General features: G+C 45.3%; 1 protein-coding gene across 3 annotated transcripts in view; it reads left to right on the plus strand.

Annotated features, from left to right (window-relative positions):
• LOC145341736 (aldo-keto reductase family 1 member B1) overlaps window positions 1-19,905 on the plus strand; it is a 109,858-nt gene that overhangs the window by 29,035 nt on the left and 60,918 nt on the right. For 2 of the 3 annotated variants that reach the window (XM_080186598.1, XM_080186599.1), the window contains exons 2-4: window positions 1,319-1,486; window positions 3,194-3,310; window positions 14,251-14,328. In XM_080186598.1, the coding sequence (XP_080042724.1) occupies window positions 1,319-1,486; window positions 3,194-3,310; window positions 14,251-14,328 (363 nt within the window). The remainder of the gene's footprint in view (window positions 1-1,318; window positions 1,487-3,193; window positions 3,311-14,250; window positions 14,329-19,905) is intronic. The other variant, XM_080186600.1, reaches the window with a different exon arrangement.

Here is a 19,905-nt window from a genome sequence, read left to right on the forward strand (position 1 = left end):
CATCCCTTGTCTCCCTGAGCAGTCTAGGATAGGTGCCATCAGGCCCTGGGGATTTGTCTGTCTTAATGTTTCCTAAAAAACCTAACACTTCCTCCCTTGTAATTGAGATTTTTTCTAACGGGTCAACACATCTCTCCAAGACACTACCAGTCAACATGTCCCTCTCCTTTGTGAATACTGATGCAAAGTATTCATTTAGGATCTTACCTACTTCCTTGGGCTCTAAGCATAATTCCCCTCCTTTGTCCCTGAGAGATCCAATCCTTTCCCTGAGAACCCTTTTGTTCCTAACGTATGTATAAAATGCCTTAGGATTCTGCTTAATCCTGTCTGCCAAGGACATTTCATGACCTCTTTTTGCCCTTCTAACTCCCCGTTTGAGTTCTTTGCTACTTTCTCTGTATTCCTGTAGTGCTCTGTCTGTTTTTAGTTGCCTGGACCTAACGTATGCTTCTCTTTTCTTTTTGATCAGATCCTCAATTTCCCTGGTTATCCACGGTTCTCGAATCCTACCTTTCCTATCTTTCCTTTTTACAGGCACATGCCTGTCCTGCAGCCCCATCAACTGCTCCTTAAAAGACTCCCACATGCCAGATGCGGATTTACCCTCGAACAACCTCTCCCAATCAACAGCCACCAAATCCGGCTATAGTTAGCCTTCCCCCAACACATTTTTTTTCCATTACTGTCCTAAAGGTTACAGAATTGTGGTCACTATTTGCCACATGTTCCCCTACTGAAACTTTGATGACCTGACCGGGTTCATTCCCTAGTACTAGGTCCAGTATAGCCCCCTCTCTAGTTGGACTATCCACATATTGTTCCAAAGAACCTTCCTTACACATTTTATAAATTCCTCCCCCACCAGTCTCCCAGCCCTAAGACAGGGTGGATAGTGAGAGGCTTTTTCCCAGGGTGCAAGTATCAATTACAAGGGGCACAGGTTCAAAGTCAGAGGGGGAAAGTTTCAGGGAGATGTGCGGGGGAAGTTTTCATGCAGAGAGTGGTGGATGCCTGGAACAGCTGCCAGAGGAGGTGGTGGAAACAGGCACATTAGCAATATTTAAGAGGCATCTGGATGGGTACATGAATAGAGAGGTAAGGACTGAGTAAGGGCAGAAGGTTTTTGAGGTTTCGTTAGGGCATCATGATTGGCCCAGGTTTGGAGGGTTGAAGGGCTTGTTCCTGTGTTGTACTTTTCTTTGTTCTTTGTTCTCTGCACATTCTTGTCACAGAAGATTATGAATTCTTGACGCTTTGCCTCTTTTTAGCTAGCCTGTGCTGCCCATAAATATTCTGGAATATTTATTTTATACAGTCAGAGCCTGGAGTGGTGGGTCAGGCCGTTTCAGTCGCTATCGATGCTGGGTACCGGCACATTGATGGAGCTTATTCATACATGAATGAGGCAGAGGTGGGGTCTGCAGTGAAAAAGAAAATTGAAGAAGGAGCAGTTACAAGAGAAGATCTCTTCATAGTCAGTAAAGTAAGTTTTCGTGAAGTACTCATACATTTCAGTTGATTAGCTTCAATAATTCTGCATCTAGCAACACTACCTCAGTGTCTCAGGCACCAGATGTTGTTTCAGCAGTAATGATGGACAATTTTGAGAAACAAATCCATGGATGTGGATCGAGCCTTCTCATGCTGTAAGGATCGGCTAAATACTAGTACCAGTTAAATTGATGTTGGCATGGTAACAGTGATGCTGAATTTACTATAATTGGATATTAGAGATAGTGTTTCAGGTGAGATGTTGGGCTTGTGCAGTAAGATGGAAATCCATCAAGGCATAGCTCCCTTTGGACAGGAAAGTTTACCAAAAAGCTTTGCATGAAATCTGAATTATGAATAGGGTTGTCTTAAAAACTGCTGCAATGAGAACATGAGAACTAGGAGCAGGAGTAGGTCATCTGGCCCCTCAAACCTGCTCCGCCATTCAATAAGATCATGGCTGATCTCTTCGTAGACTCAGATCCTTGCCCGCCCCCTCACCATAACCCTTAATTCCTTTACTGTTCAAAAATTTATCTATCCTTGCCTGAAAAACATTCTATGAGGTAGCCTCAACTGCTTCACTGGGCAGGGAATTCCACAGATTCACAATCCTTTGTGTGAAGAAGTTCCTCCTCAACTCAGTCCGAAATCTCCTCCTTATTTTGAGGCTATGCCCCCTAGTTCTACTTTCACCTGCCAGTGAAAACAACTTCCCTGCTTTTATCTGATTTATTACCTTCATAAGCTTGTATGTTCAATCAGATCTTCCCTCATTCTTCTGAATTCCAATGAGTATAGGCCCAGTCTACTCAGTGTCTCCTCATAAGCCAACCCTCTCAATTCCAGAATCAACCTAGTGAATCTCCTCTGCACCCCCTCCAGTGCCAGTATATCCTTTCTCGAGTAAGGAGACCAAAACTGTACACAGTAACTCTAGGTGTGGCCTCACCAGCACCTTATACAGCTGCAACATAACCTCACTGTTTTTAAACTCCATCCCTCCAGCAATGAAGGACAAAATTCCATTTGCCTTCTTAATCACCTGCTGCACCTGCAAACCAACTCCTTGAGATTCCTGCACAAGGACACCCAGGTCCCTCTGCACAGCAGCGTGCTGCAATTTTTTTTGCCATCTAAATAATTGTCCATTTTGCTCTTATTCCTACCAGAATGGATGACCTCACATTTACCAACATTGTACTCCATCTGCCAGACCCTCACCCACTCTCTTAGCCTATCTATATCCTTTTGCAGACTTTCAGCATCCTCTGCACACTTTGCTGTGCCACTCATCTTAGTGTCATAGAACAGTACAGCACAGTACAGGCCCTTCGGCCCTCTATGTTGTGCCGAACTATGTCCGAACCCAAGATCGAGCTATCCCACTCCCTATCATTCTGGTATGCACCATGTGCTTATCCAATAGCCGCTTGAAAGTTCCTAAAGTGTCCAACTCCACTATCACAGCAGGCAGTGCATTCCACACCCCAACCACTCTCTGAGTAAAGAACTTATCTTGGACATCCCTCCCTTTTCTCCCACCATGAACCTTATAGTTATGCCAAACTATCTGCAAATGTTCTTAAACTTTGAAAAAGGTAGCTAGAATTTAACACGTTCTCTATTACGTTGCTCATGACTTGATGTCCTGTGTGTTCAGATTCTGATATTTCATAAGTCGTGTTCTCTCTTTCAGCTGTGGTGCACATTCCATGCGCCAGAGGATGTGAAACCAAGTTTGATGAAAACACTCAGTGCCTTGCAGCTTACTTACCTAGATCTCTACCTCATCCACTTTCCTGTGGGATTTCAGGCATGTCTGGTTATTGTCAAATCATGGTTATTTATTTTTAACCCATGTTATCTTAACCTTTCAAACAATCTTAAGCCAGAGCATTGTATTATCTGTTGTTTAAAGTAAGGTGTTGAATAAAATAACTGGAGCCTAATCTTTATACAGTTAAGCAATCAGATACAGAACCACATATTACTAATGTGCACCTCCAACACAACAAATACACACAGCAGGATTCACTCCTCCCATCCCCCCATGAAATGGACCTTCACTATGCACACACCCACTCCACCCCCCACTCCCACCACTGGGAAACTCATGGTAGAGGTTCACTGTTGATGGGACCAGAAGACCCTGCTGCCGAGATCAGCCAGAAAAATCCGGCCACAGTTTCAATATGCTTCTATAATACTATATGCTCTTGAGCAACTTGTAGAACAGATTGATGAATTAACAAATTAGGTATGGGGATAGCCCCTCACAAGACAAATCATCAAAATCAAATCAAAATATATTTTGTTAATTAATCAGAACAAATAACAAATAATCAACAATAATTCCATGTTTGTAGCAGCGTGAGTGAATCCTCAGTTAATGTCCACCATCTAAATCCAATTAAATACTCATTTATACATTAACATAGGCGACATATACACAGACAAAATCTGGAAAAGAGGTCATCTGTATTTTGCATGCTTCATATTATGAGATGCCCCTTCTCTAGGACCCTTCAGAATTTCTTTACATATGCACTTCTGTTAGTAAAAGAATCCAGCAGTTGATGGCTTGAATCCACCCATTTGTGGGATGTGCCCCAGGTTACTGTGGGAGGTGAGGGAAGTGATTGCAGAGCCCCTGGCGATGATCTTTGCATTGTCGATGGAGACGGGAGAGGTTCCTGAGGATTGGAGGATTGCGGATGTGGTTTCTATTTTCAAGAAAGGGAACTGGGATAGCCCGGGAAATTACCGACCGGTGAGTCTGACCTCAGTGGTTGGTAAGTTGATGGAGAGGATTCTGAGGGACAGGATTAATGAGCATTTAGAGAAGTTTAGCATGATCAGGAATAGTCAGCACAGCTTTGTCAAGGGCAGGTCATGCCTCATGAGCCTACTTGAGTTCTTTGAAAATGTGACTGAACACATTGACGAAGGGAGAGTGGTGGACGTGGTTTACATGGACTTCAGCAAGGCATTTGATAAGGTCCCCCATGCAAGACTTCTTGAGAAGGTGAGAGGGCATGGTATCCAAGGGGCTTTGGCCTTGTGGATCCAGAACTGGCTTGCCTGCAGAAGGCAGAGAGTGGTTGTGGATGGGTCTTTTTCTGCATGGAGGTCGGTCACCAGTGGGGTGCCCCAGGGATCTGTTCTAGGACCCTTGCTGTTTGTCATTTTCATAAATGACCTGGATGAGGAAGTGGAGGGATGGGTTAGTAAGTTCGCCGACAATACGAAGGTTGGTGGTGTTGTGGATAGTCTGGAGGGATGTCAGAAGTTGCAGTGTGACATAGATAGGATGCAAGACTGGGCAGAGAAGTGGCAGATGGACTTCAACGCAGATAAATGTGTAGTGGTCCATTTTGGCAGGACCAATGGGATGAAGGAGTACAATATCAAGGGTAGGAGTCTTAGCTGGGTTGAAGAGCAGAAGGACCTTGGGGTCCGGGTCCCTAGGACTCTTAAATCGGCCTCGCAGGTGGAGGATGTGGTCAAGAAGGTGTGTGGTGTACTGGCCTTCATTAATCGAGGGATTGAGTTTAGGAGTCGGGAGGTAATGTTGCAACTTTATAAGACTCTTGTCAGACCCCAGTTGGAGTACTGTGCGCAGTTCTGGTCGCCTCACTGCAGGAAGGATGTGGAAGCTATTGAGAGGGTGCAGAGGAGATTTACAAGGATGTTGCCTGGATTGGGAGGCATGCCTTATGAAGATAGGTTGAGGGAGCTGGGTCTCTTCTCCCTGGAGAGACGAAGGTTGAGAGGCAACCTGATAGAGGTTTATAAAGTGTTGAGAGGAATAGATAGGGTGGATTCACGGAGGCTATTTCCCAGGGCTGAAATGGTCGCTACGAGAGGACACAGGTTTAAGGTGCTGGGAAGCAAGTACAGAGGAGATGTTAGGGGTAAGTTTTTCACTCAGAGGGTGGTGAGTGAGTGGAATCAGCTGCCGTCGGTGGTGGTAGAAGCAAACTCGCTGGGGTCTTTTAAAAGACTTCTGGATAAGTATATGGGATCTAATGGGATTGGGAGTTACAGATAGTTCTATGGCCTGGTAGTTATGGATATGATGGGCGCAACTTGTGGGCCAAAGGGCCTGTTTGTGCTGTGGTGTTCTGTGTTCTATTTAAGTTTTGATACGTCTTTTCCCTTCATTTATTTCAAGCCACTAAGGTCAATCCTTAATCTTTTCTTGCTTACGTTGTGTATTATCTTCCGTATTCAGCTCTTACATAAATCCCATATCCACTGGCTGTCAATGAAAGAACTAGCAGCATCAAGAACCAGTGACATAGGAACAGGACGAGGCCATTCAACCCTTCACACCTGCCATTCAGTATGATCATGGCTGATCAGCCAGTTCATGCAGGTTTAAGGTGCTGGGAAGCAGGTACAGAAGAGATGTCAGGGGTAAGTTTTTCACTCAGAGGGTGGTGAGTGAGTGGAATCGGCCGCTGTCGGTGGTGGTAGAGGCGAACTTGCTGGGGTGTTTTAAAAGACTTCTGGATGAGTACATGGGATCTAATGGGATTGGGAGTTACAGATAGTTCTATGGCCTGGTAGTTATGGATATGATCGGTGCAACTTGTGGGCCGAAGGGCCTGTTTGTGCTGTGGTGTTCTATGTTCGTTAAACTGATCTCACCTTCCCCGTATATCTATTGATTCCATTCACCCCAAGTGCTATATCTAACCCCTTCTTGAAAACATACAATGTTTTGGTCTCAATTGCTTTCTGTAGTAGCGAATTCCACAGGTTTGCCACTCCCTGGGTGAAGAAATTTCTCCTCATCTCAGTCCTAAAAGTTTTACCCAGCATGCTACGGTGCAGAGGGACCTGGGGGTCCTTGTGCATGAGTCGCAAAAACCCAGTCTGCAGGTGCAGCAGGTGATCAAGAAGGCGAATGGGATGTTGGCCTTTATAGCAAGGGGGATAGAATATAAAAGCAGGGAGGTCTTGCTGTAACTGTACAGGGCACTGGTGAGGCCGCAGCTGGAGTACTGTGTGCAGTTTTGGTCGCCGCATTTGCGCAAGGATATTTTGGCCTTGGAGGGAGTGCAGAGGGGGTTCATTAGGCTGATACCGGAGATGAGGGGGTTGGACTATGACTAGGTCTGTACTCATTGGAGTTTAGAAGGATGAGGGGGAATCTTATAGATACGTATAAGATAATGAAAGGGATGGATAGGGTAGAGGTAGAGAGATTCTTCCCGCTTAGAAAGGATAGCAGGACTGTAGGGCACAGCCTCAAGAAAAGGGGAGGGCAGTTTAGATCGGAGTTGAGGAGGAACTTCTTCACTCAAAGTGTGGTGAATCTCTGGAATTCTCTGCCCGTTGAAGTGGTGGAGGCTACCTCGCTAAATATATTTAAGTCACGGGTAGATAGGTTTTTGACAGACAAGGGAATTAAGGGTTCTGGGGAGAGAGCGGGAAAGTGGAACTGATCCACTTCAGGTCAGCCATGATCTTATTGAATGGCGAGGCAGGCTCGAGGGGCTAGATGGCCGACTCCTGCTTCCATTTCTTATGTTCTTACGTACCCGTTATCCTTAGACTACTAACCCTGGTTCCAGACACCCCCACCATCAGGAACATCCTTCCTGCGTTTACTTTGTCTAATCCTTTATAGATTAGAATTTAGATAGATTTTAGAATTTTGTAGCTTTCAATGAGATTTCCTTGCATTCTTCTAAAATCAAGTGAATATAATCCCTACCAATTCAATCTTTTTTCATACATCAGTCCCACCATCCCTGGAATCAGTCTGGTAAACTGTTGTTGTATTTTTCTGTAGCAAGCACATCCTTTCTCAGAAAAAAGAGACCAAAGTTGTATATACTATTTCCAGGTGTGGCCTCACCAAGGCCCTGAATAATTACAACAAGATATCCCTGCTCATGTACTCTAATCATCTCACTTTGAACGCTAGCATACTATTTGCCTTTTTTATTGCCTGCTGCATCTGCATGCTTACTTTCAGAGACTGACGCACAAGGACTCCAAGGTCTTGTTACACATTCCTCTTTCCGAATTTATTGCCATTCAGATAGTAATCTGCCTGCCTTTTTTCCTTTTTCCTCTGATGGAGAAATCTAGCACGAGGGGGCATGGCTTTAAATTAAGGGGGGGTAGTTATAGGACGGATGTGTGGGGTAGGTTCTTTACCCAGAGGGTGGTGAGGGATTGGAATGCCCTGCCTGCTGCAGTTGTAAATGCGCCTAGTTTGGGGGCGTTTAAGAGATCCGTGGATAGGTTTATGGACGAAAAGGGATTGGTTTAGGTTAGTGGGTCATTGTTTTGTAACTGGTCGGCGCAACATCGTGGGCCGAAGGGCCTGTTCTGCGCTGTAATGTTCTATGTTCTATGTTCCTGTTTTAGCTACCAGAGTGGATAACCTCATGTTTATCCGCATTATACTGCATTTGCTCGTTCAGCTTGCCCACTCCAAATCACACTGAAGCACCTCTGCATCATCCTCACATCTTGCCCTCCCATCCAGCTTTGTGTCATCTGTAAATTTGGAGATATTGCATTTTAATTCCCTCATCTAAAAACAGTATATATTGTAAATAGCTGGGGTCCCAGCACTGATCCCTGCAATACCCCTCTAGTCACTGCAGGTCATTTGGAAAAAGATGTTTGTTCCTACTCTTTGTTTCCTGTCACAGTAAATAGTCTCTCAACACCAGATTAAAGTCCAACAGGTTTATTTTGGTAGCACGAGCTTTCGGACGTTGCCCCTTCAAAAGGTGAGTGAAGAGTTTGGTTCACAAATGGGGCATATATATATATATACACAAACTCAAGAATAATATAATAGTTGGAATGTGAGTCTTTACAGGTAATCGGGTCTTTTCAGGTGCAGACAATATGAGTGGAAAGAAGGTTAAGCACAGGTTAAAGAGATGTGAATTGTCTCCAGCCAAGAAAGTTAGTGAGATTTTGCAAGCCCAGGCAAGTCGTGGGGGTTACAGATAGTGTGACATGAACCCAAGATTCTGGTTGCAGCCGTCCTCGTATGTGGAACTTGGCTATCAGTTTCTGCTCAGCAATTCTGTGTTGCCGTGTGTCGTGGAGGCCGCCTTGGAGAACGCTTATCCAAAGATCAGAGGCTGAATGCCCGTGACTGCTGAAGTTTTCCCTGACAGGAAGGGAACATTCCTGGTGATGCCCGGTGATTGTCGAGCGATGCCCATTCATCTGTTGTCATAGTGTCTGCATGGTCTCCCCAGTGTACCATGCCTCGGGACATCCCTTCCTGCAGCGTATCAGGTAGACAACAATGGCCGAGTTGCAAGAGTATGTACCTTGCACCTGGTGGATGTTGTTCTCACGTGTGATGATGGTATCCATGTTGATGATCCTGCACGTCTTGCAGAGGCTTCTGTGGCAGGGTTGTGTGGTGTCGTGGTTACTCTTCTCCTGAAGGCTGGGTAGTTTGCTGTGGACAATGGTCTGTTTGAGGTTGTGCAGTTGTTTGAAGGCAAGAAGTGGTGGTGTGGGGATGGCCTTGGCGAGATGTTCGTTTTCATCGATGACATGTTCCAGAGAAGATGTTGTGGCTTCATGTTATTGCATGCTACCAGGGGAACTCATATTCAACCAGCCCCACGGGGGATCAGTCAGTGATTTCCCCACTGACATCGTTGGAGATAATCACAGTTTATTCTCCAGTTTATGCTGCCAGAGCTGCTTAATTTTTCCATCATTGTGTTTTTTTACCTCATTATGTCCTGGCTGCTTTTATTTTGGGCAGCACGGTGGCACGGTGGTCAACACTGCTGCTTTGCAGCTCCAGGGACCTGGGTTTGATTCCCAGCTCAGGTCACTGCCTGTGTGGAGTTTGCACATTCTCTTCGTACCTGCGTGGGTTTCCTCCGGGTGCTCCGGTTTCCTTCCACAGTCCAAAGATGTGTAGATTAGGTTGATTGGCCATGCTAAAAATTGCCCCTCGGTGTCCTGATATGCGTAGGTTAGAGGAATTAGTGGGTAAAAATATGTAGGGATATGGGGATAGGGCCTGGGTGGTGATAGTGGTAGGTGCAGACTCGATGGGCCGAATGGCCTCCTTCTGCACTGTAGGGTTTCTATAATTTCTCTGCTCTGTGAAGTACTGGATGACGAAGGGTACTCTGTCCGCAGTGTCCCATGTTTGTCTTCTGAGGAGATCCGTATGGCACCAGCACTCTACACCAGCATCCCCCACAATGATGGCATTGCTGCAACTGCCTCAGTACTCAATGCAGACAATTGCCAATCTCCAGATGCAATTCTACAACTCATCTGCTTCATCCTGGACCACGATGTCTTCACCTTCAACAACCAGTTCTTCATCCAGACACATGGAACAGCCATGGGGACCAAATTCACACCTCAATATGCCAACATCTTCATGTAGTTTCGAACAAGACTTCTTCAGTGTGCAGGATTTTCAACGGATGTTCTACACTAGATACATTAATGACATTTTCTTCCTTTGGACTCGACGCAAACAATCACTGAAACAATTACACGATGACATCAAGTTCCATCCCACCATCAGATTCACCATGGACTACTAGAACCGTAGAACATTACAGCACAGAAATAGGCCTTTTGGCCCTTCTTGGCTGTGCTGAACCATTTTTTTGCCTAGTCCCGCTGACCTGCACCTGGACCATATCCTTCCACACCCCTCTCATCCATGTACCTGTCCAAGTTTTTCTTAAATGTTAAAAGTGACCCCGCATTTACCACTTCATCTGGCAGCTCATTCCACAATCCCACCACTCTCTGCGTGAAGAAATGCCCAATGATGTTCTTCACTCTGGTTGGTCTGTGGATGGAGGATTTGTTGCCTAGTTTGCAGTTCCTGCAGTCGCTGTTGGACTGCGGTTTGGCTTCGGATATCGGTAGATGTCCAGACCATTCTCCGGTGTGTATGCTCAGAGGCCAGTAAATGGATGATGCCTTTGGGGTTGCAGTTGAGCCACGTCCACGCGTTGGGGTCCTCAAGGTCACTGTGAGGTCGGAGGATTTCTAGACCTGCCATTCATCAGCCCACTGGCCCAATTGATCAAGATCTCTTTGCAATCCTAGATAACCTTCTTCACTGTCCATTATGCCACCAAGCTTGGTGTCATCTGCAAACTTACTAACCATGCCTCCTAAATTCTCATCCAAATCATTAGTATAAATGACAAATAACAATGGACCCAACACCAATCTTTGAATATCACCACGAGTCACAGGCCTCCAGTTTGAAAAAAAACCCTCTACAACCACCATCTGTCTTCTGTCATCATGCCACAGAAAGAAGTCTCACAAGACTAGGTTAGCCCACTCACCTGATGAAGGAGCAGCGCTCCGAAAGCTCATGATTTCAAGTCAACCTGTTGGACTTTAACCTGGTGTTGTGAGACTTCTCACTGTGCCCACCCCAATCCAACGCTGGCATCTTCACATCATGGTCATCAAGCCAATTTTGAATCTATTTAGCTATCTCACCCTGGACCTCGTAAGATTTAATCTTATCCAACAACCTACCATACGGTACCCTTGGGTGGCATGGTGACATGAAGGAAAGGTCATGTTTGACTAATTTGGTGGAATTCTTTGAGAGCATTACATGTGCAGTGGACAGTGGGGAACCTGTGGATGTGGTGTATCTGGATTTCCAGAAGGCATTTGACAAGGTGCCACACCAAAGACTGCTACATAAGATAAAGGTGCACAGTTATACGGGTAATGTATTAGCATGGCTAGACGATTGGTTAACTAGCAGAAGGCAAAGGGTGGGGGTAAATGGGTGTTTCTGTGGTTGGCGATCAGTGACTAGTGATGTGCCTCAGGGATCAGTGTTGGGACTGTAATTGTTTACAATTTACATAGGTGATTTGGAGTTGGGGACCAAGTGTAGTGTGTCAAAATTGGCAGATGACACTAAGATGAGTGGCAGAGCAAAGTGCGCAGAGGATGCTGAAAGTCTGCAAAGGGATTTAATCTAAGTGAGTGGGTGAGAGTCTGGCAGAGGGAGTACAATTTTGGTAAATGTGAGGTCATCCATTTTGATAGGAATAACAACAAAATGGACTATTATTTAATTGGTAAAAAATTGCAACATGCTGCTGTGCAAAGGGACCTGGGTGCAGCAGGTAATTACATAGAACATAGAACATTACAGTGTAATACAGGCCCTTCGGCCCTCGATGTTGCTCCGACCAGTGGAACCAATCTAATGACCCTCTAACCTAAACCATTCTAATGTTATCCATATGCCTATCCTCTGACCATTTGAACGCCCTTAAAGTTGGCGAGTCCACAACTGCTGCAGGCAGGGCATTCCACGCCCTTACTATCCATGAGTAAAGAACCTACCTCTGACATCCGTCCTATAATTACCACCCCTTAATTTAAAGCTATGACCCCTCGTATTAGCCATCACCATCCGAGGTAAAACGCTCTCACTGTCCACCCTATCTAACCCTCTGATCATCTTGTATGCCTCAATTAGGTCACCTCGTAACCTTCTTCTCTCCAATGAAAATAACCTCAAGTCCCTCAGCCTTTCCTCATAAGACCTTCCCACCATACCAGGCAACATCCTGGTAAACCTCCTCTGCACCCTTTCCAGTGCTTCCACATCTTTCTTATAATGCGGAGACCAGAACTGTACGCAATACTCCAAGTGCGGCTGCACCACAGTTTTGTACGGTTGCAACATGACCTCACAGCTCCGAAATTCATTCCCTCTACCAATAAAAGCTAACACACCGTACGCCTTCTTAACAACCTTATCAACCTGGGTGCCAACTTTCAGGGATCTATGCACATGTACACCGAGATCTCTCCACTCGTCAACGCTACAAAGAGTCCTTCCATTAGCCCTATATTCTGTACTCCTGTTACTCTTACCAAAGTGAATCACCTCACACTTTTCTGTATTAAACTCCATTTGCCACCTCTTGGCCCAGCTCTGCAGCTTATCTATGTCCCTCTGTAAACTGTAACATCCATCCTCACTGTCTACAACTCCTCCAACTTTGGTGTCGTCAGCAAATTTACTAACCCATCCTTCTACAACCTCATCTAGGTCATTTATAAAAATGACAAACAGAAGTGGCCCCAAAACAGATCCCTGAGGTACACCACTTGTAACTGAACTCCAGGTTGAATATTTCCCATCAACCACCACCCTCTGTCTTCTATCAGCTAGCCAATTCCTGATCCAAACTGCTAAATCACCCTCAATCCCACGCATCTGCATTTTCTGCAGTAGCCTATCACAGGGAACCTTATCAAACGCTTTGCTAAAATCCATATATACCACGTCAACTGCCTTACCCGTATCCACCTCTTTGGTCACCTTTTCAAAAAACTCGATAAGGTTTGTGAGGCACGACCTACCCTTCACAAAACCGTGTTGACTATCCCTAATCAATTTATTTCCCTCTAGATGATTATAAATCCTATCTCTTATAATCCTTTCCAAAACTTTGCCCACAACAGAAGTAAGGCTCACCGGCCTATAATTCCCAGGATGGTCTCTACTCCCCTTCTTGAACAAGGGGACAACACTTGCTATCCTCCAGTCTTCCAGCACTATACTTGTAGCCAATGACGACATGAAGATCAAAGCCAAAGGCTCTGCAATCTCCTCCTTAGCTTCCCAGAGAATCCTAGGGTAAATCCCATCCGGCCCAGGGGACTTATCTATTTTCACACTCTCAAGAATTGCCAACACCTCCTCCTTATGTACCTCAATCCCATCTAGTCTACAACCCTGTATCGCAGTATTCTCCTCGACTACACTGACTTTTTCCTGCGCCAATACTGACGAAAAATGTTCATTTAGTACCTCTCCTACCTCTTCAGGCTCCACCTGAAGTGAAGGCAAATGGAATTTTGTCCTTTGTTGCTAGGGGGATGGAGTTTAAAAACAGCGAGGTTATGTTGTAGCTGTATAAGGTGCTGGTGAGACTACACCTGGAGTACTGCTTAAAGTTTTGGTCTCCTTACTTGAAACAGATACACTGTCGCTGGAGGAATTGCAGAGGAGATTCACTCGGGCCAGTAAGGCTCAGAGAAAGAGCAGGCAGGGTGTAGTTGTTAATCAAAGAGAGTCTGGTGGACTGAAGTGCATTTGTTTCAATGCAAGAAGTGTAACAATATCAGGTGAACTTAGAGCTTGGATTAGTACTTGGAATTATGATGTTATTGCTATTACAGAGACTAGGTTAAGGGAAGGACAGGATTGGCAGCTTAATGTCCCAGGATACAGATGTTTCAGGTGGGATAGAGGGGGATGTAAAAGGGGTGGGAGAAATTGCACTACAGGTTAAGGAGAATATCACAGCTGTGCTGCAGGAGGACACCTCAGAAGGCTCATACAGTGAGGCAATATGGATAGAACTCAGGAATAGGAAGTCTGTAGTCACAATGTTGGGGATTGACTGTAGGCCACCCAACAGCCAGGGGAGATAGAAGAACAGATATGTAGGCAGATTTTGGCAAGGTGTAGAAGTAACAGGGTGGTGGGAGGTTTTAACTTCTCCTATATTGACTGGAGTATATTCGATACTTCTGCAATCTTTGTTAAAAATATCCTTTCATACGCCTCCATTTCTGAATGTCACTGGACTTCCATGTACCCTATATTCCTCATGTATCCAACCCCCCCATTATAATATTGATATACCTTAATGCTTCACTTTTTCATTCTGATATACCTGTGATATATGCAATTAATTATTTCCTCTTTAACAGAAGGTATTGGGTGAGCTGTTTCCTATGCAAAAGGGTAGGGTGTTGGTGAGCGATACCGACTACGTGGACACATGGAGGGTGAGTCCTGAGTGAAAATGATTGTGGAACAATTTGTTCACAAAAAAACAGGCAAGAGTGCTAGTAATAAGGGAAGGAGGAGATGTGGCAAAGCCATGACAGTGATGTCACTGGACTAGTTATGCAGAGGCCTAGGATATTGTTAGACCATAAAATATAGGAGCAGAATTAGATCATTCAGCTCATCAAGTCTGCTCTGCCATTCAATCATGGCTGATACATTTCTCAACCACATTCTCCTGCCTTTTCCATGAAATCTTTGATCCCCTTACCAATCAAGGACTTGCCAATCTCTGTCTTAAGTACACTCAATTACCTTGCCTCCACAGCCTTCCATAGATTCACCACCCTCTTGCTGAAGAAATTCCTCTTCTTCTTGGTTCTAAAGGGTTGTCCTTTTGCTCTGAGGCTATGCCCTTGGATCCTAGTTTGTCCTACTAATGGAGACATCATTCCCACAATCTAAATGTTAGTTTAAATATTAAACGTTAGTTTGCAACCCACCATGGCTGCTGGAATATAAAATAGTTTCAGTCTGTTGTATGTTTATTGATGTCTCTTTTTTACATCCACAGGCGATTTGGTCCGCCTTGTTGGCTAACAAGGGGTATACACGCGGTGGGTCGTGCAAGGGCTGCTCTTGGATGTTGCTTCAAGAGTTGCCTAGTGCTTCACGTCCATTAGTGTACGCTTACACTGGACCAATTGACGGGCAACATGACAGCTCAGTGACTATCACTGTTTGCTGTGCAGTTACAGGGACCCGGGTCGGATCTCCGGCTTGGGTCAATGTCTGTGGGAGTTTGCACATTCTCCCTGTGGTTGCGTGGGTTTTCTACGGGTGCTCTGGTTTCCTCGTTCACCCCAAAAACGTGCTTTTAGGCTGATTGGTGTCAATAAATTGTCCTTAAATTGGATCTCCCTTAATCTGGCGCACATATAATTCCCTAAATTTGGACCCCTTTATTGTGGAATCCACTAGGTGTAGACAAAAGTCGTAGGTACAAGAAGGACTTGAATAAGGCACTCACTGAGTGATAAAGTGGGCGGCGCGGGCTTGTAGGGTCAAAGGGGCTGTTTCCTGTGCTGTGCTGTTCTTTGTCCTTTGTTATTGGTGACCCTGAAACTATTACTGATTGCCACAAAATCTATCTGGCTCATTAATGTCCTTTAGGGAAGGAAATCTGCTGTCCTATGATTGGGCCTACGTGTGACTCTAGACCCACAACAATATGGTTGACTCTTCATTGCCTTCTGAAATGGCTTAAAAAGCTTCTCAGTTCCAGGACAATTAGGGATAGCCAATAATTGCTGGCATTGCTAAATGTGGCTATATTCCATGAAAAAATAAAGTTCTGTGGGTCTCCAGCTCCTTGCCATTGCTCTTATACCAAGAAAGGTGTACAAACCTGACCGCCTGCATTTTTGGCCAACATGATAACAATGGTTGGTGATTGGCATGCTCAAAAAAATTAGCCCAATATGCCTGAGGAATCTTTTTGTCTATCCTCTCTTCTTTAATCAAATGAAAATGGTAGGAACTATCTGTTGAAATAATTTAGCTTTGTGCGTATGTAATGAAAACGCATTAGCTGTGACTTCACCAATTTGTGGAAAATGTGTTTATGGTGATTTCTTTTTGTATTTGGAAATGTGTGTTAGTTATTTTGAGATAAAGAATTTGTTGCTAGTTATATCTGTTGCTCTCTTGTGTTAATTTAATTACTGTGTTGTTAGAAATTAATGCTTTCTTGTGTTGGGATGATATTGGAGCCAAAGAGCAGAAAGTGGAATCGTTGTGGGTGGAGATTAGGAACAGCAAAGGGAGGAAGACGCTGGTGGGTGTCGTCTATAGGCCCCCGGATAATGACCTGGAGGTGGGGCGGGCTGTTAACGCGCAAATAAGTGCGGCATGCAGGAATGGGACGGCCGTAGTTATGGGGGATTTCAATCTGCATGTTGATTGGTCAACCCATGTTGGACACGGTGGGCTCGAGGAGGAGTTCTTGGAATGCTGCCGGGATAATTTCCTTGAACAGTGTGTGTTGGAGCCGACGAGGGAGCGAGCTATCTTGGATCTGGTGCTATGTAATGAGGCGGGTAGAATTAGGGACCTTGTGGTGAAGGATCCTCTTGGAGAGAGTGATCATTGTATGGTGGAGTTTCTGGTGCAGATGGAGGGAGAAAGTGGGTTCCCGGACACGCGTCCTTTGTTTGAATAGAGGGGAGTACGGTAGGATGAGAGAAGAATTGGCGAATGTTGACGCGGGGAGCGCGTTGGAGGGAGGGTCTGCTGAGGAGCAGTGGCGGATCTTTAAGGAGATCTTTCTTGGTCCTCAGCAGAAATTTATTCCGATGGTCAAAAAGGACCGTAGGAGGAGAGCTAATAAGCCGTGGATAACGAAGGAGGTGAAGGAAAGTGTTAAATTAAAAGCGGAGGAATTTAGAGTAGCTAAGAGTAGTGGGTGAGAAGAGGATTGGGAGAGGTTTAAATGTCAACAAAGATTGACAAAGAAGTTGATAAAGAAGGGTAGGAGAAACTATGAAGCTGGGCTAGCGCTTAATATAAAAAAGGATAGCAAGAGTTTTTATAAATATATAAAAAGGAAGAGGCTGGCTAGGGTGAATGTTGGTCCTTTAGAGGATGATAAAGGGGACCTAGTGGTAGGGGATAGGGATATGGCTAAGGTATTGAATAACTTTTTTGTTTCTGTCTTCACGGAGGAGGACGTGAATAATTTGCCGGGTGTTAGCGATGGAAAGGTGGTAGGACTGGAGGGTCTTAATGACATTACTGTTACTAGAGAGGCGGTGCTCGACAGACTGGAGGGGCTGATTGTGGACAAGTCCCCAGGACCAGATGGAATGCATCCGAGGGTTCTGAAAGAAATGGCGGAGGTGATAGTGGATGCCTTGGTGGTTATTTTCCAGACGTCGCTGGATTCCGGGGAAGTGCCGGATGATTGGAAAACGGCTAATGTTACGCCGTTGTTTAAGAAGGGTGCCAGGCAAAAGGCGGGGAATTATAGGCCGGTTAGTTTAACGTCTGTGGTAGGTAAAATGTTAGAATCCGTCATTAAGGAGGAAATTGCGAGGCATCTTGAAGGGAATTGCTTGATAGAGCAGACGCAGCACGGTTTCATTAAAGGGAAGTCGTGTCTGACAAATTTACTGGAATTCTATGAGGATGTGTCTAGGGCAGTGGATAGAGGAGAGCCGGTGGATGTGGTCTTTCTGGATTTTCAGAAGGCGTTTGACAAAGTGCCTCACAAGAGGTTATTGCAGAAGGTCGAGGGACATGGAGTTGGGGGTAGGGTGTTAGCGTGGATAGACGATTGGTTGTCAAATAGGAGGCAGAGAGTGGGGGTCAACGGGTGCTATTCGGATTGGCGGATGGTGACTAGTGGAGTGCCCCAGGGGTCGGTGCTGGGGCCTCAGCTTTTTACCATTTATATAGATGATCTGGAGGAGGGAACCGGTGTAGGGTGTCGAAATTTGCTGATGACACCAAGATTGGGGGAACGGCAAATTGTGCGGAAGGTGTGGGGAGTCTGCTGAAGGATCTAGATAGGCTGGGCGAATGGGCCAGGAAATGGCAAATGGAATTTAATGTTGGCAAGTGTGAGGTGGTCCACTTTGGTAGGAAGAATGGTAGGAAGGACTATTACTTACGTGGCGAAAAACTGCAGCAGGTGACGGTGCAGAGGGACCTCGGGGTCCTTGTGCATGAGTCGCAAAAACCCAGCCTACAGGTGCAGCAGGTGGTCAGGAAGGCGAATGGGATGCTGGCCTTCATAGCGAGGGGGATTGAATATAAAAGTAGGGAGGTCTTGCTGCAGCTGTATAGGGCATTGGTGAGGCCGCAGCTGGAGTACTGTGTGCAGTTTTAGGTGCCGCACCTGCGCAAAGATATTTTGGCCTTGGAGGGAGTGCAGAGGAGGTTTACTAGGCTGATACCGGAGTTGAGGGGGTTGAGCTATGAGGAGAGGCTGAATAAACTAGGCTTGTACTCGTTAGAGTTTAGAAGAATGAGGGGAGATCTCATTGAGACGTGTAAGATGATGAATGGGATGGATAGGATAGAGGTGGAGAGACTCTTCCCGCTCAAAAAAGACAGTAGGACTAGGGGGCACAGCCTCAAGATAAAAGGGGGGCGGTTTAGAACGGAGTTGAGGAGGAACTTCTTCACTCAAAGGGTGGTGAATCTCTGGAATTCTCTGCCCGTTGAAGTGGTGGAGGCTGCCTCACTAAATATTTTTAAGACGCGGGTTGATAGGTTTTTGATAGGCAAGGGGATTAAGGGTTATGGGGAGAGGGCGGGAATGTGGAACTGAGCCACGACAGATCAGCCATGATCTTATTGAATGGCGGGGCAGGCTTGAAGGGCTAGATGGCCTACTCCTGCTCCTATTTCTTATGTTCTTATTTCTGATCATATGCCCTGTGCTCTTCTCCCAACCTTCCCACACCACCACAGACTGACCAACACCCTCCCCCACCCTTTCCTGCTCCGACAGGTTTTTCAGCGCTCCCCCTTACTCTTTTCCCACTTGCTGTTTATATATTTGCATAAGCTGGGGAAAATTTTGTAATGTGGATGTGCCGGCGTTGGACTGGGGTAAACACGGTAAAAAGTCTGACAACACCTGGTTTTAGTCCAACCGATTTATTTGATAGTAAACGCACAAGCTTTCGGGTTAGTCCCTTTGTCAGGTGAATTTTGTACACATAGCTGCTCAGCTTTGATTTAAAGCTAAATTAATTATTGAATTCAAAGCCATCTTTTGTTATATATAGGTGTAGTAACCTGACGATAGCGTCAACTGATCTGTCAAGCTTGGTAGATTTATTAAAGATATTTTGGACAAAGAGTAAAGAGTCATAGAGGTTTACAGAATGGAAACAGGCCCATCGGCCCAACTTGTCCATGCCGCCTTTTTCTTTAAAACCCCAAGCTAATCCCAATTGTTCGCATTTGGCCCATTGTACCCATGTAACTATCGAAATGCTTTTTAAAAGATAAAATTGTACCCACCTCTATTACTACCTCTGGCTGTTTGTACCAGATACTCACTACCCTCTGTGTGAAAAAATTGCCCCTCAGGACAGTTTAATATCTCTCCTCTCTCATCTTAAGCTTATGCCCTCTAGATTTAGACTCTCCTACCTTTGGGAAAAGATATTAACTATCTACCTTGTCTATGCCCGTCATTATTTTATAGCCCTCTATAAGGTCACCCCTCAGTCTCCTAGAGGCCAGAGAAAAAAGTCCCACTCTATTCAGTCTCTCCTAACTCAATCCATCAAGTCCCAGTGGCATCCTAGTAAATCTTTTCTGCACTCTTTCTAGTTTAATAATATCCTTTCTATAATAGGGTGACCAGAATTGCACACAGTATTCCAAGTGTGGCCTTACCAATGTCTTGTATAACTTCAACAAGACGTCCCAATTCCTGTATTCAGTGTTCTGACTGATGAAACCAAACATGCCGAATGCCTTCTTATAGAACCATAGAACATTTCAGCACAGAAACAGGCCTTTTGGCCCTTCTTGGCTGTGCCAAACCACTTTTCTGC

Source organism: Carcharhinus amblyrhynchos, chromosome 4 (genome assembly GCF_965287045.1).
Source record: "Carcharhinus amblyrhynchos chromosome 4, sCarAmb.v2.hapA, whole genome shotgun sequence".
NCBI classification, from domain to species: Eukaryota; Metazoa; Chordata; class Chondrichthyes; order Carcharhiniformes; family Carcharhinidae; genus Carcharhinus; species Carcharhinus amblyrhynchos.